Source organism: Tachysurus vachellii, chromosome 12, assembly GCF_030014155.1.
Source record: "Tachysurus vachellii isolate PV-2020 chromosome 12, HZAU_Pvac_v1, whole genome shotgun sequence".
Taxonomy (NCBI): Eukaryota; Metazoa; Chordata; class Actinopteri; order Siluriformes; family Bagridae; genus Tachysurus; species Tachysurus vachellii.
This window is the reverse complement of record NC_083471.1, coordinates 5,961,427-5,978,432: the sequence shown is the minus strand read 5'-3', so window position 1 is coordinate 5,978,432 and position 17,006 is coordinate 5,961,427. Positions and strand designations below refer to the sequence as shown.

At 41.5% G+C, this 17,006-nt stretch overlaps 1 protein-coding gene across 7 annotated transcripts in view; it reads left to right on the top strand.

Annotated features, from left to right (window-relative positions):
* Positions 1–17,006, top strand: part of sash1a (SAM and SH3 domain containing 1a) — a 278,579-nt gene that overhangs the window by 245,387 nt on the left and 16,186 nt on the right. For 5 of the 7 annotated variants that reach the window (XM_060882676.1, XM_060882681.1, XM_060882679.1 and 2 more), the window contains exons 4-12: positions 357–406; positions 4,330–4,367; positions 5,282–5,368; positions 5,454–5,566; positions 6,981–7,082; positions 12,783–12,915; positions 13,112–13,422; positions 15,346–15,420; positions 15,586–15,723. In XM_060882676.1, the coding sequence (XP_060738659.1) occupies positions 357–406; positions 4,330–4,367; positions 5,282–5,368; positions 5,454–5,566; positions 6,981–7,082; positions 12,783–12,915; positions 13,112–13,422; positions 15,346–15,420; positions 15,586–15,723 (1,047 nt within the window). The remainder of the gene's footprint in view (positions 1–356; positions 407–4,329; positions 4,368–5,281; positions 5,369–5,453; positions 5,567–6,980; positions 7,083–12,782; positions 12,916–13,111; positions 13,423–15,345; positions 15,421–15,585; positions 15,724–17,006) is intronic. The other 2 variants (XM_060882677.1, XM_060882678.1) reach the window with 2 other exon arrangements.

The following is a 17,006-nucleotide window of genomic DNA, read 5'->3' as shown; positions in this document are numbered from 1 at the left end:
TATATATATATATATATATATTAGCTATATACTAAGCTATATTAGATTAGCTTTTTTTTAAAGTAGTTTTGAGGTTTTATTTATGTTTTGCGAAATTTAGGATTCGTGTTCATGGAAAAAATTGTGAAATCCTGCAGGAACTGAACAGAGAAGGTCTTTAAAAAAAATAACACGTGAGAGAACATCTCAATAAAGCCGATGGACTTTGTATGAACAAAGTTAAAGCAAATTGACCTGAATTTCTAAATCAAACGGCCTGCAGACGTGTCGCACGGTAACAGCTGCTTAAACCAATAAAGCGTGTTGTTGTTGTTGTTGTTGTTTTTTAAAGTGTCTTTTTTTTGTTTTGTCTGCAGGACTCCCTCAGTTTCAGCAGCCAGGTGTCTACGCCAGAAACGGAAAGAAAGTGAGTGCTCCTTTCGACCGTAATCATAGACGTAGAGATGTATTTATGCGTCGTTAATGGGGATCGAGGCAGGTGGAATGGAAAATTTTGAAAAAAAAAAAAAATTTTTTTTAGCCTTACTGCAGTCTTCGTACACAAAAGACACAGACGTGATCGTTGAACCGAGACGTCCACGTCCAGCGCCGTAGGTGCTTCCAGGCTTCCTTCCTTCCTCCTATTGTATCGAGATGTTTAAGATGGAGCTGCTGATTAGAGAGCCAGAGGAAGTGAGCGAGAGAGAAAGAGAGAAATGATTATTAACAAGGAAACAATTTCAACCCTCAGGAGCTCTAAACCACCAGATGAGACACATCTATTTGACTTTAGAGCTTTAAAGCTTCACCCTGACTTCACTCCTGCTTTCGGTTCAACATTAAGACCACAGAGCGCTCATTAACGGTTATTAACCGATAACGCGTGAGCTCTCTGAGAGTCTTTCCCACGTGGATGCTTTGCAGAACAGAATTCATACACTCTCCGAACTTCTAGGAGGAATTCTGAACACACACGTTACAGCACGACGGCAGGGATTTACATGTCACGTGATCAGAGTGTAAACACAGATAGAGAAACAGGTTCAAAATAACGAATGAAAAGCAAAATTATTGTCTTTGTGTGAGATCATGTGGTTTCTGATAGAACAGGATGGTGTAAAATTTTTTTATTATTTATTTATTTATTTTATTTATTTATTTTTTGCATGAGAAGGTAGATAGTGTAAATGCAAACGGTTTTCAGTAGAACACAAAATTCAGATTTTTTCTGGGATAATTGCACTTATTTACATTTTTTTTTGTTGAACTCATTTTTTTTTTTTATTTAAAATTTTTTTTTATTTATTTATTGTTTTCCCCAGTTTATCGCTCATTTTTTAAAACTTTATTTAATATTTGTTTATTTACTTGTTTATTTATACTGTTTTTTATTTTTTGACGTTTATTTTTTTTCACCTTATTTGTTAATTCATTTATTTTACAGTTTTCACAGATTTATTTATACTGTTTTTAATTTTTGGATTTATTTTTATTTATTTTTTATTTTTCTGTTTATTGATGTATTTTTTGTTTATTTGTTTATCTATTTATTTCCACAGTTTTTAAGATTTAAATTTCTTTTATTTTTTTCTTCATAAAGTTATAGTTTTTCTGGATTTATCGGCCTTCTTTACAGAACAAACACACGGACGTTACCCAGACTTCCTGTCCGAGCGACTGCGTGTTATATCTTTAGTGTCTAACAGTAACGTGAAGATTTAATGTTCTGTGGTGCTGCTGATTGCAGCAAATGGACTATATATTTTTTGTTAGTAGATTTTGAGGAAATCCTCCCGGCCCTTTCATTAGCCCTGACCTCTGCTGAAGGCCGTTCTCTCATCACCACACTATTTAACTCTCTTATGCAGGACACCAGTTGCATTCTGGGATCTGTCAAAATCAACATCCAGGAAGTCACTTCCACTTCCTGGAAATGTAGCAGCGTTCAGAAATGAGTTTATATTGAACTTAGAAATTAAGCTGGAGGAAAATCACACTGACTCATCACTAAACGGTGCACGGAGCAACCAGGCCGTGATTAATACATCAGATTAATTAACCTCTCTCTCTCTCTTTCCTCTTCTTTTATTCTCTCTCTCTCTCTCTCTCTCTCTCTCTCTCTCTCTCTCTCTCTCTCTCTCTCTAACTTTCTAACTTTCTCTCATTCTCTCTCTCTTTCTCTCTCTCTCTCTCTCTCTCTCTCTCCTCTTCTTTTATTCTCTCTCTCTCTCCTCTTCTTTTATTCTCTCTCTCTCTCTCTCTCTCTCTTTCTCTCTCTCTCTCTTTCCTCTTTTATTCTCTCTCTCTCTCTCTCTCTCTCTCTCTCTCTCTCTCTGTCTCTCTTTCCTCTTCTTTTATTCTCTCTCTCTTTCTCTCTCTCTCTCTCTCTCTCTCTCTCTCTCTCTCTCTCTCTCTCTTTCCTCTTTTATTCTCTCTCTCTCTCTCTCTCTCTCTCTTTCCTCTTCTTTTATTCTCTCTCTCTCTCTCTCTCTCTCTCTCTCTCTCTCTCTCTCTCTCTCTCTCTCTCTCTCTCTCTGTGTGTGTACGTGTTGAACAGAGACACAAAGCATCGTAATGCAAATGGGGGCCTCATCAATTGTCATGTCGTTGCCATGGCAACACTGCTTTCTTAAAAAAACATTACACTTTCAACCTCCAATTCACCCCAACACACACACACTCACACTCACACACAAACACACACATCCCACATCATATTAGTGGTATATTAGCTCTTAGTGTCAGAAAGTCTGGAACTGGTAGCTGGTTTTTATGGCGGATGTGAGAAAGTCCATCTGCCCATATGAGGAAACCACCGATTTTCACTTTTGCGTGGTTCGCAGCCGATCCTCATCAGGTCTCTGTAGGCGTGTTTCTTACTCAACTTGCTCCTGACTCATTCGTCTCTTCATTAGTTTTTCTGGTCAACGATAATTAAAGCTTGGTCGATTTCTTTTTGCGTCGGTTCACAAACACAGGAAGCTGAGACGAATAGAAATGCAGCAGATCTGTATTGCTGTGTTTGCTCTCATCCTCAGTTTAAACACTTCTTGTTTTACTAAATCACACCATCGACCTTCAGACGTCACGCTTGCATAACGCACACAAAATTCGAAACGCTTCAGAACTTTCAGAGTTCGTCACCTGACTGGAATCTACAGGGTTTTTTGACGGTCCGTCTGGAAACAAATCAGTCATGACTCTCTACTTCCCTCATGGAAGAAGGAAGCCATCGTGTTCGCAAACTGAGACACTGAGGGATTATGTGGTTCAGCGTAACACTGGATTTTCCAAATGATGTGAAGCTCATGGTATGGACTTCAATTTGCACGACTTCCTTTTGTACGGACTTTACATTTTCACGTCCCTAAACATGGCGTTGAGCAAAAACAAACTCTTATTGGTTGCTTTACATGTCAATCAGGCGCCTTCTTGAGCGATCATTGGCCAATTAAACCTGCTATGGAGTCCAGACCTTCTGCCGTCAGTCTGAAGCTCTGGTTACACGAGACTTTCATGCTCATGATCAGGCATGGACTCAGTTACGAGCATTTGAAAAGACTTATTGATGTAGCTGCATCTGTAGTAAACACAAGTAGCAGATTTGATGTTTAGAAGGAGAAAGGGCCAAGATGTCACTCGGTAAACCCTGTTTTTAAGCTCATGCTGTGTTTCTGGGTGTTTCCACAGATTTGTTATTGTTTTCTTGTTGCCCCGTGATGCGAATGTCAAAGTTTAGCAGGCATGTTAGTGTGTCCCTCTGTCTCAGACTCCTCCTCATGGTCACATCTGGTCTCTGTATTAAATCGCCAGTGCCTTCCGAGCCTCAGGAGCCTGGGGTGTGGAGGCTGTGTGTAGGTTTGTACTGCCCCCTAGTGGTGTATCGTGCAAGCAGAGGCTGACAGATTGACAAGAACCACTCTCGGAAACAAATGTGCGTGAATGTTGAATTGACTTCATTGAGATGCGTATATCGGTTCCCATCAATCCATAAATCAAACCCCGACTCGCGCCCGAGCTGAGACTCGATCCCAGGACGCTGGAGATTTTTGGCACCACACATCACCGCTGGTCTTTTCCACCACATGTGATGTAAGCTCCTAAATGTAACACTGTAGTTCTTCTCTAAATCCCATTAGCACCAACATCCTGGTGAGATTCCACCCAGTAACTGGTTTACCTTTATGAACCGATACTGCAGGCGCCGCATCATTCAGCCCAGTCATTAGAAACGTGTTTAAATGAAGTTCATCGGGTTTTGTTGAGGAACGTATAATATTTAATATCTCAGTGTTTTCAAGCTGACTGGACGGCATTCCTGTGTGTAATCGCTGTCTCGTCTTTTCTCAGGATTTCTCTGCACAAGTCCAACTCCGAAGACGGCTCAGGTGAGTTTCATCAAACCAAGAAACACAGCGCTTACACATCAGAGAGCGTCTGATTCGGCTTATTGACTAGTATAGGCGATTATATTCCCTGGCCGGTTCCCACTGCTCCACCTACTGTAAGCTTTGATTGATGCTGGAGAGACCGTACAGTAAATCTCACCTCCAATTTCAGTGTTAAAGCAGACACCGGATTTGTAAAGATATCGTCTATCATGTTCCAGGGCTGACACCAATTTCTCTCTGTCCTCTTACAGGTACACCTGTTACAGGTGATTATTAAAAAAAAAAAAAAAAAAAAAAAAAAAAAAACACGACTTAAGTCTCAGTTTAGTTCCAAGATTTGTGAAGTTCACAGTCAGAAATGTGTGTATAGTGTCTCTCTTTATTAAAAAGACGTATGCTCATTAAAATCAAACAGGTGATCGAGCTCAAAGAAGCTCTCACTCACTCACTCACTCATTTTCTACCACTTATCCGAACTACCTCGGGTCACGGGGAGCCTGTGCCTATCTCAGGCGTCATCGGGCATCAAGGCAGGATACATCCTGGACGGAGTGCCAACCCATCACAGGGCACACACACACACACTCATTCACTCACGCAATCACACACTACGGACAATTTTTCCAGAGATGCCAATCAACCTACCATGCATGTCTTTGGACTGGGGGAGGAAACCGGAGTACCCGGAGGAAACCCCCGAGGCACAGGGAGAACATGCAAACTCCACACACACAAGGCGGAGGCGGGAATCGAACCCCCAACCCTGGAGGAATGAGGCGAACGTGCTAACCACTAAGCCACCGTGCCCCCCTCTCAAAGAAGCTGATTCAGATTTTTTTTATTCCTTCTTGGTTGAAGAAAAATGCTAAATGTTTCAGGGCTGACACCAATTTCTCTCTGTCCTCCTACAGGAAAATGGGATAGCAAGAAGAAAAACAAATCTTTCTGGCAAAACTTTAGAAAATCCCAGAAAGGGCTCACACGACAGAGCTCGAAAGGTATTTTTGTTGTTTGTTTATTTATTTATTTATTTTGTATTCTATTGGTCTTCATCGGTGTGACGGTTTTTCCCGACTGTGCTAGGAGAGGACGTCGGCTACGTGGCCAGCGAGATCACGATGAGCGACGAGGAGCGCATCCAGCTGATGATGATGGTCAAAGAGAAGATGATCACGGTGGAGGAGGCGCTGGCTCGGGTAAAAAAAAAAACAACATAAAAAAAACACCCGATGTCACGTCCAGTCTCACTGCTTCTTTATCAGCTTTGCTCCTGTTCACTAACCCTACTCACATTGACTAACAGTGCTAACACACACACACACACACACACACACACGTATCCAGACACAGTGTACTGTAGGGAGGCTCCTGTGGGAATCATGCTTTATCCTCACGCATAGAGTGGTGTTTAATTCATTTCATATGAGCCATTACTTTTCATACTGTATGTCTGGGTGAGTAACATTCAAGCTGGTCATACACACACCCACACACACACACTCTCGGTCTCTCTCCGTCTTCCATTGATTGCTCTGAGAGTGAGTGTGTAACTCCCACACATTGTGTCCTGTGTGTGTTTTGTCTCTCCACAAAGGCCTGCATTGATTCTTCTCCCAAGGCAAGAAGCTTGTGCAGGATTTACCTCAGCAGATAAAACAGGAAGTGCTAGGATCGCCAAACCCGTACGGGTTACTAAGCAACAGCCAGCAGCTGTACGTGTGATAGTGCTACACTACAGCTTGGTGGCACACAGTAAAGTTTCTTCACACTACAGGAAATAGACAGATTAGAGAGAATGAAATTAATATCATAGTTTGGTGGCAGAGAATGCAGACTTTGCTATTGGCTCTTTATAAACACATCGCCGCTCCACCAGGCTTCAGGTTACTTCATTGGTGCCGCTCCCATTCGATACCACCCCTCACGCCCCTCCTACATCTCCACACCTTCAGCAGAATGAATGCTAAGCCTCAGTGGACAGGTGGCGTTACATGAACATGAGTGTCATATAGAATCATGAGAATGGGGGGGTCATTACTTTTGTTTAATGTATACTACATTCTTAAGACACTTCTTTATTTACAGTTTTTAAAGTATACTGTTCTTAACTTGTATGGTGTGTGTTTTGTGGATGTGTGTGCGAGTGTGTGTGTGTGTGTGTGTAGTGTAAAGCAAATTTAATGTAGCGCTATGTTATATTTGTATATTGTATTTGTTTTATAAATGTGGGGAAACGTATGCGTGTTGTGAATGTTTGGGTGTGTGTGGATGTTGTTTATGTGTGTCTGCTGTGTGTGTGTGTGCACGCACTGTGGATGTGTGTGCATGATACTTGTGTGTGTTGTGAACGGTTGGATGTGTATAGGTGTGTATGCTATGTATTTGTGTGTTGTGGATTTGTTTGTGTGTGTGTGTGTGTATGGATATAAATGTTTGTGTGTTATGAATGGTATGCGTGTGTGTTGTGAATGGTTGGATGTATGCTGTGTGTGTGTTGTGATTGGTTGGACGTATACTATGTGTGAGTGTATGTGTGTGTGCATGTGTGTGAGTGTTTGTCTGCGCATGTGTGTGTGCGGCTGGCTCTCTCTGACCTCTTGTTCTCCGTAGCTTAAGGAGTATGAGAGGAGCAGGCAGTTGAGCACCAGTTCAGACACTGCAGAGTGTGCTGATGGATCCAGTCCCTCTGTTAACCTGCCCTCCACCTGCAACGTAAGTACCACACACAGCTGGGGTGTGGGTGTGTGTGTATGTGTCTGTGTGTCTTACATCAGTCTTACATATTTAAATATTCTGTATGTAAACCTAACATCGTTAAGCCATGACGTTATTCCTGATGTTAGACTGAAGAGAGTGTGTGCTCTGTCGTTAAGGGGTGTGTCTTTCGTAACACACTGTAACCTCACTGACGAACACTGTTACGTGTTTTTACTCCAAAATAAACAAAATTTCCCATCCAAGAATCACAGCAGATGAGCAAATCAGCATAGGAACCTGGAATGATTAACAGTTGTTCTGAACTCTTAATTCAACAAACTGTCTTGAAGCCCTATCCCTTTCTCCCATCTCACGTCAGTGAATCTTTCCTTTCATTCTACATTCTTCACATCAGACAAATTCATAACACATCTAAACCTTAACAGAACATCAAAATGCAGAGATAATCCCCATAACTGAAGCCTCTCCGCTGCTACATGCACTTTGTCTTCTAATTGTGTTTGTATTGCGACTGATAGCGATTAGCATTCAATAATAAAAGAGTTAGCGAACATTTGAGAAACTAGCGGTTGCTTGGTTCTTTGGTGTAAGAGACACTAATTTCACTCACTCAACAAATTGAATTTGTTCTTGTACTTGAGTAATTTCATATTTTAAGACAATTGTTGGTTTATTCTTTCGTACATGATCCTGAGTGAAAAATTTTAAAACTTTAAAACTAAGTCTTCCCACTTTTAGCGATGTAGCTAAATAATCATGTTTTTACCTGAGAAAAGACACACACAACATGAAACACATGTTATAATGGGCGTATCAATTCATTTCACAAATGACTGGCTGGACAAAAGACAAATAAACAAACAAAAAAATCAGTTCCTCAACTATAGCTAAAAATCAGCTACAGTATGAACTTAAATGATGTAGCTGAAGGGGACTGGTCAATACATCTCTCTGGAGTCTTAAGGCATTTTAAATATTTTGAAATTTATACCAGAGTCATTTTTTTACCTCAGGTTTTTGGTATCAGTGTAGCCTGTTCATTCATCAGAACCTCAACATTCAGAATATATTGTATTTTATTGACTATTAGTTATTTTAGGGGGTCACGGTGGCTTAGTGGTTAGCACGTTCGCCTCACACCTCCAGGGTTGGGGGTTCGAGTCCCGCCTCCGCCTTGTGTGTGTGGAGTTTGCATGTTCTCCCCGTGCCTCGGGGGTTTCCTCCGGGTACTCCGGTTTCCTCCTCCGGTCCAAAGACATGCATGGTAGGTTGATTGGCATCTCTGGAAAATTGTCCGTAGTGTGTGATTGCGTGAGTGTATGAGTGTGTGTGTGTGTGTGCCCTGCGATGGGTTGGCACTCTGTCCAGGGTGTATCCTGCCTTGATGCCCAATGACGCCTGAGATAGGCACAGGCTCCCCGTGACCCGAGGTAGTTCAGATAAGCGGTAGAAAATGAGTGAGAGTGAGAGTTATTTTAGTGATGTAACGGAATCCAGAAATAATATCACATTTTTATTGAATTAATGAGAAAAAGTATTTATTTGATAAAACCTTACATTCTAGTGCTGTAAACATGTGATTGTCCAGCAGGTATCCGTGTAGCGTGCAGTGTCATACACTTTGATGCTACAGATCGAGTTTCCTCAAAAGGATCGCATTACTAAAACTGACCGAATCTTATTGGTTAGACGTTTCTTTTGTGTAAAGTAGCAATCACGCAGCAAGTCCCTTTTTTTCTGTGATGATTAAAATGAGATTTCTCCGTTTCTGCCGAGGGAACTGTCATGGATCTCATTAGAAAAATCAACTTCTGTCATCGCAGAGTTAATCTACACTCACCGGCCACTCTATTAGGTACACCTGTCCAACTGCGTGTTAACGCAAATGTCTAATCAGCCAATCACATGGCAGCAACTCAATGCATTTAGGCATGTAGACATGGTCAAGACGATCTGCTGCAGTTCAAACCGAGCGTCAGAATGGGGAAGAAAGGTGATTTAAGTGACTTGGATTTTCACACACAACCGTCTCTAGGGTTTACAGAGAATGGTCCGAAAAAGAGAAAATATCCAGTTCTGTGGGCGCAAATGCCTTGTTGATGCCAGAGGTCAGAGGAGAATGGCCAGACTGGTTCGAGCTGATAGAAAGGCAACAGGAACTCAAATAACCACTCATTACAACCGAGGTGTGCAGAAGAGCATCTCTGCACAACACGTCAAACCTTGAGGCGGATGGGCTACAGCAGCAGAAGACCACACCGGTACTAGTAAGGTGTACCTAATAAAGTGGCCGGTGAGTGTATATAGAGAATATAAGATGACTGATTTAGAAACGAACACGTAGTTTCCTCAGGTTTAACTCGCTCGACTCAAAATGCAATCGCTTTCCCAAAACAATGTGTTAGCATCATTGACCCAACTGTGACCCTGAGTAGGCAGTTACTAAGGGTGCTGGGGATGCATCACATTATGAGACACCTCTAGTCTCATCCAGATGCTCTGAGAAGCTTTTTCACACTGTATTTATATTTTCTTTATATAGTCCTAGTCAACTTTAGTCACAGAAGGGGATAAATGCTAACATGTGCTTTGTAAACAGCTTGAAATGACACACTGTTTTTGGACCCGGTTTCTGATCTCAACTCTGCAGTGGGGCTGACGTACTGAAAACCCCCCAGCATTTTGAGCATTACACCGCTCTTGGATTCGGTTTCAGTCATCCTTGAATCAGCTTGGCATGAATGTATTGGTGTGTCGTATTTGTGTTGGCTTGGAAGTCTGGGGTCTTTGGCGCATAGTGAAAGTTACCGCCTTTAAACATTTAATGTTCGTGATAAAACTTGGCGCTAAACCCAGTGAGCTTGTTGGTGATGTACTGTACATTAGTGTGTGTGTGTTTTCACACGCTGTAGTTGTACACATGCACACGCATGGGATCTTGTTTTATTTAAACAAGAAATTTGGTTATCATTACAAATTTGGAAATTTATTTGGCATCCTTGTTAGTCAATATATCTTCCAGTTCTGCCAGTCACACTTTACCCAGATGGTTCATTTTGATTTTCTAGCTGTTTGTCCACTTTGCCCTATAGGGAGTTTTGTGGGCGTGACTAAATGCAAATGAGCTGTGTCGTCATATCAACAGCTTTACAAATATATTGAAATGAGACACGTTATTTATATATATAGATGTACAAGAAAAATCATCAAATATCATTTACAGTAAATTTTTTTTAGGTGAATGTTACAATTTTGATAAGGAATATAATTAAAGGCCACCGGATGGCCACACCCACTTGAATATGAAATAATAGACATGGCAACCCTACCGTGCAGCATTAGTCCTTCTGTAAGACGCACCTACATAAAAAAGGCAATGCAGCTTTTACACGTGTTTGCTTTTGAAATTTAAAAATTAAAGGCTGTTTATAAGTGGAAACAGTTTGAACGGTTAAAACAGATTGTAACAGAGCTCTCACAAGGGCAAACCCACTGACCATAGATCAGCTGGTCCGAGTTCTCCGCACAGAAGCTCCACTGTGTTTCAGAGCACCTCGGCTGTCTTTGGATCAGCTTCTTGGAGCCCGTGTGCTTCACTGACATAGAGACTGCTTCATCCACAGCTGGCACAGAGGCTGCAGTGTGTGTGTCCAGCACTGAGCTGATCTCAGGACAGTGTTTCTCCTCGGCTTCCTGACCCACATTCCTGGGCTTTAAGGATATGCAGGGAGCATCTGGGACTTCCCTCGAATCCCACCTCTCTCACTTGTGTGTTCTCACTCGCGTTCAGAAATGGCAGAAGGTGGTGTGTGTGCGAGTGTGAGTTAATCCCTGTGTGTGTGCAGGCAAGTACGGCGACTTTGGCTATGATGAAACTTCTGGTAAGACGCATGAAATTAACAGCGCTGTCTTGTTCTGGACCGAGCTCCATCTTTCCTTTGCTTTGCTTTGCTTGTTGTTTGCCTTTTTTCATCTCTCTGTAATATCTGTCTGATTTGAGGCATTGAGGAGTTTGAGCCTGTCGCATCTTTGGCAAGACATTTCCATGTAGCACTGGAAATGTACTCCAGTGGCTTACTTTGATCACTTATTTAAAAGCTTTATACTTTTCACATCATGCTGTGGGGATGTTTTCTGTAAGAGTGGGAGTTTATATTTTCTATACGTCTAATACTATATTATTTCCAAAGCTCACTTATTATTTCTCTTCATCAGCATTATCTCTTCATTGAGTATATTTTAAATATTATAGCACCGTAATTTTTTAATTATTTATTTCTATATTTTTTACCTCAGGATTTTGGTGTAACTGTAGCCGGTTCATTAGCAGAACCTCACTGTTCAGAATGTATATTTTATTGAATTTTAGATATTGAAGTAATGTAAAAGAATTCAAAAATAATTTCACTATTTCATTATTTGTTCAAACCTTAAATTTTTGTTCTGTAAACATGTCATCGTCCATCAGATGTCAGTGTAGAGCGCAGTGTAAAACAGCGCAGAGCGCGGTGTCCTATCCGTCGCTAATGATCGAGCTTTAACAAATCTGTTTCCTCAAGAGGATCACGGGACTGAAATGACTGAATCTTATTGGTCAGCAGATTCTTCTGAGTAAACACACCCACTTGTGTTTTTTTTCTCTCCTGTCATGTAGCTGGATTGTTTGTTCTTTTTTTATCTCTGTTGCATATTTTACATAGAATTTCTCACCGTGAAAATCGTTTTGAATCGAATTTGAAGCTTCGCAATGATCATTATTTGCCTGGAGACTTGGAGACTCTTGGAGATCCTTTAATACTAGGACCACACTTTTACATTACTCTCGTTCGTCTCTCTTTCTCTATCTGTCTCTGGCTGTGAGAAGAGGAGTGTGATTGTGTCTACGAAATATTCCATCAGTAGAGTGATTTTAGGATTTTTTGCTGTATTGGAAACGTGTGTGTGTGTGTGTGTGTGAGAGAGAGAGAGAGAGAGAGAGAGATGGAAGGATATTGTGGTCTGTGGTCAGTTTGGGTTGAGGGGAGTATTGAGATGTCATTGTGGTTAGTAGCTGAGAGTCTGTCATTAAGTGAATAAAAGTATTTCGTAAGGGGAAAGTGTGTTGACAGAAACATGATTTTCGGAGGCTCCAACGTCCAAATCAGTGAATACTTGACTTCACTGTTATATGTTTAAAAAACCTTCAAATACCTCCAGGAGTTTTTTTTGTGCACTCGCTGAAAATCAATCAAACTCTGTTATATTCTGAAGAGATTTTCCGGAGATTCAGGACGAGACGTGTCATGTGGAAAATGACTACAGCGCTAATAGAAAGTTATCACATGTGCGGATTCACTGGTAGAAGAAAAATCCTGTGCTGTAAATTTCAGCAATTCGAGCAAACAAACAAACAAACAAACAAAAAAAAAGCAAACAAATATGAGTCCCTGTTTAAGTTCCTCTTTCACCGGTGTTGCAGTGTTTGTCGCTAAATGCATCAGAGCTTATAGGTGCCTTGCTAACACAGACTTCACAACACACGCCACATGCTTACGTAACTAACGGCAACCATCCATCCTATGCAACGTGCCCATAATGCCTGATGTCTTAACAACGTACGTGAAGTTGCACCTACAGATTTTGTTCTTGTGTGAAAGCTAAGGGGAAATACAATGTCATGTAAATAAAGTATCCCTGTGCTTTCTCTCCCCGCAGTCTCGCGAACAGTCCGACGACGAGCAGGAAGACTCTGTGAAATTCAAAAGGCTTCACAAACTGGTCAACTCCACACGCCGTGTACGCAAGAAACTTATCAAAGTCGATGATGGCAAAAGGCAGGGGTCTGAAGGTACGGCTGATGCGGTTATAAAATAAAACAGCAAGCTGCCGTGTTCCTAATTGGTTTATTAAAAAAAAAAAAATGCAGCTTTATTGGCATTAAGCTAAGAGTATTTTATCCCCATATCTAAATGCAGTACCTCAGAAAATACAGAGTTGTATTCCTACATGTTTTATAAGCATGACACGTATACTTGTTCCCACAGACTCTCTGAGCTTGGACACGTCCCCTTCGTGCGAGGACACCAGCGCCCTGTACGCAGACGTCAATAAAAAAGGCACCCGCTGCACGGTGGACTCGTCGCTGTCCTCTTTGACCAAGGATCAGCTCTCAGTGGACGAAGACAGGGACAGCTTAAGTACGTCTCCATCTTCTAGCAGCCTGGAGGCCTGGACCTCTGCACACAGGCTGGTAAAGCCCTCGCCTAAACCGCACGGCTTGGTCCGAGCTCTAGCCAGCACCGGCGCCGGTACCGAGGACGAGCCCCAGTCCAGGAAGACGTCCCTCTCTCACGGAGTAAGTACGGACACGGTGTACACACACTACAGCCTTGTACGGCCTTGTCCTCAACCTCACCACATGCTGGTGCCAATGGTTTGCACCAAGCGGCCTCATATCTCCACCTGGCAGCGAAACAAGCCTGATCCCAATTACGCCTATTCCACCAAGCACTTACTGTACCAACGCAACTGCCAAAAAGTCTCCAGCTCCCCCCCACTTACCCTGCCTTCCTCGCCCCGGGTGCGTGAGCTGGGCAGGGAGAAAGGGAAGGGCAGTGTGGGTATAGTGGGAACATGGCTCTGCCCTCCCAAGCGCCTGCGAGGGAGAACAGCTGTCAGCGAACTGAACATTACCTATGTGGTGGAGCGCAGCCTGTACAACCACTTGAACCGAAAAGCCGAAAGGCTCCACCTGCTGGAGGACGAGAGAGACGGTGAACGCAAATGGGCATCCAGCGTAGACCGTTGCACCCGACGTGTCCTACTGCGTATTCAGCAGAAGTCTGTGAGTGAGGAGGACCGATGCACCCGTGGAGCAAAGTCACTGATGGGCTATTGGGTGGAACTGCAAGCATGGGACCTTAGATCTATTAAAGAAGTTTTAAACAACAAGCATTTCATAAACGCCTGATGTCTAGATGTTCCTAGCTTTTACTAAATAAATAACAACTTTAATGCACTTACTGATATTAGCTGTCAGTCTAGTTATTATAATAAGCCAAATCGCTTTGGACCTTTTTAATATTACTCCAGCATCTGAACCCATCCAATTTTATATGACTATATAAAACTGCTCGAGTGGGCTGTAGACTAAAATATCAAGAATTCACTTATTATCTGTAATCTGATTTTTAACATATGAATATTTAATAATGGATAAGGGATTAGATATGATATAAATTTGAGAAAGTCACAGTTGTGCATCTGTGTAGTTTCCAATAAGAGCGTAAGCATCGTAGCAGGTTCAGTGACGCGAGTGAACGTTCAATAAAAACGAGCATCAGGTGCTGCGTGACATTTGTTCAAGACATCCGTGAGTCTGGAGCATTGAAGCAAAAGGACATAGAAACTTTGGCGTTTGAGATTATTTCAGTTCCTGAATAAGGTGTCAGAATTGTTCCCATGTATCTGATTAGTCGCTTACAACTAATCCCTATTCATTCATAAATATACATGGATCTGAAATTTTTTCTGAAAATGAACCCAGTGCTCGTCTTTAAGATTTTTTTGCGAACCAGACGTTGATGTCCCAATGACAGTCAGCACATTAGCACGTAAATTAGCATCGTGTCCCTTTGGTGCAGTTCTTCCTGTAGCCTCACAGTGTTGAGATCCTCTGTGTGCCCATGTCATTCATAGTGAGCATGAATCTGAACGTGAGCTTTTTTTCTCCATAGACTCTCTCCACGTCGCTCATCATGCCTCTTTCTCCAGCATTTTGTTTCGATGTTGTGCGTTGAATATGCATGACAAGACACACATTCACTACTGAGCAGCAGTGGATATTTATCCGATTTTATCCCTTTCATGATTCATCTTCATCTTCCAAGCTCCAGATCTTTCATTTTTCCTCCTTCTCCTCACAAAGTATAAAGAGGAATCGCTTTCTATTCCCTCCCACATACACTCCATATCCACAGAGCATTGGAGAATGACTCATGTGCTGAATGCCGAAGTGATTTGTTCATGCTTTGTTTTCTAGAAAAAGCAGACCAACGATACGTGTTTGCAGTTTTATTTTAAGTAAAAAAAACTATTTTTTGTTTGGTGGTGCAGTCACTCATTGACAAAGTGTTTGTTGTCATATTGAATATGAGCATGAATCACTGTGAGTTGATAGTGAATCGGCTTTATTTGACTTGAATTGAGTCAGTGCTGCTTGACTCTATAAGAATTGAATCATCTTAGATTGTGACTCTGTGTATTTTGGTTTCTGCAGAGGACGTGTAGCTTTGGGGGTTTCGATCTGTCCAACCGATCACTTCATGTGGTCAGCACAGCTTCAGAGCCTCATGTGAGCACACACACACACACACACACACACACAAACACACACACACTTAACATTTTGGCCTGCTGCTCAGTGTTTATTATAAAATGTCTAATGTGAGAACGCATTTTCTCTCTCTCTCTCTCTCTCTCTCTCCCCCTCCCTCCCTCCCTCCCTATCTCAAATAAGGAGCAGGAGGCTCTGAACAGGGACGTAATAAAGTCTCCGACAAGCTCTCGCATCTCTCTGGGAAGGAAAGTGAAGTCTGTGAAAGAGACAATGAGAAAACGCATATCCAAGAAATACAGCAGTTCTCTTTCTGAACAGGTTCACACACTCTCTCTTTATTTCTCTTTAATCCCTAATTTCCTTACTTCTTTAAACCATATTGCAATTTAAATAGACTTGGTTATTCTCCAGTACAGCAGGTGGCATTAATGCACCTTTCAGCTCGATATAGGCTTGTGTAGGCCAAGAAGGCATCTGATTAATGTAAAGCAACCAATTACAGTTCATTTTGTTCACTATGATGTTTAGGGACGTGAAGATGTTAAATTGTTGAACGGGAAAAATAGGAACCTTTGTCATGTCTTCTATATGTGGCATATAAATCTGCGGAACATAGGACCCTGGGAACATGGGACTCACCCTTCCACAAAGTGGTCTGGCTTCAGTACAAGACTCATGTTTTTAATGTTTTTAACCTTCTATTAATACTTCAATAAATATCCATCTGGCTGAAGCCACACCTGTTTTTCTCAACCAGAGCCTTTTCCTTCTCCGAGCCGCAGCTCCTCAGTTTAAACAGAACCACTCTGCCATGAGCGAGCATGTGGTCTGACTGACGCGATCAAGGCCGTTGGGTCTCACACACCAAGAATCGATTGCACGAATGACAAACAAAGTGTATTTTTGTTACAAAAAGTTCACAGATAAAGTAAACATCTTAATAAACAGTACGAATCCAGACAAAATATTTTGTCTGAGTTTGGGGTGTATCTTAAATATCTCCCTATGTCTCCCTCACAAGCATTCCACAGGCTAGGCTAAATCCTGTCAGTGTGCCCGATGTTCGATATCAAGAAACACTAGTGCTTTTGTTATTTAATATAAATGAAGAACGGATGCAGAAATGTTTAGTAGTCGAGTGAAAACTTTAAAAAAAAAAAAAAAAAGGTTTAAAAATAAGATTAAGAATAAGAAAATAATAAAACTGTGGATTTTTAAACTTTGTGATTTAGGACACTTTGGTAGGATCTTTACCGTTCTTGGTAGGATCTATATATTGTTTATTTTGTTATTGTTTCTCTCTCTCTTTCTCTCTATTTTCTGTCTCTTTACCTAAAGCAAGATTTACACCACGTGCTTCCAAAGTTTGGATAATCTTATGCTGTAGTTCTATTGCTATAACTTAGACGAGTGAGCATGTTACATTATTCAATTTAATTCAGTCCAATTTCATTTGTGTAGCACTTTTGAAGGTGGGCATCGTCTCAAAATTTGGAATAAAAAAGGTCCTCATCTGGGTTTGTGATTAAATAATGTGTTTATGCCTTCAAACACAAACGATCTCAACTCAAGCCTATATATTTTCCTTTATGACCTTCGAT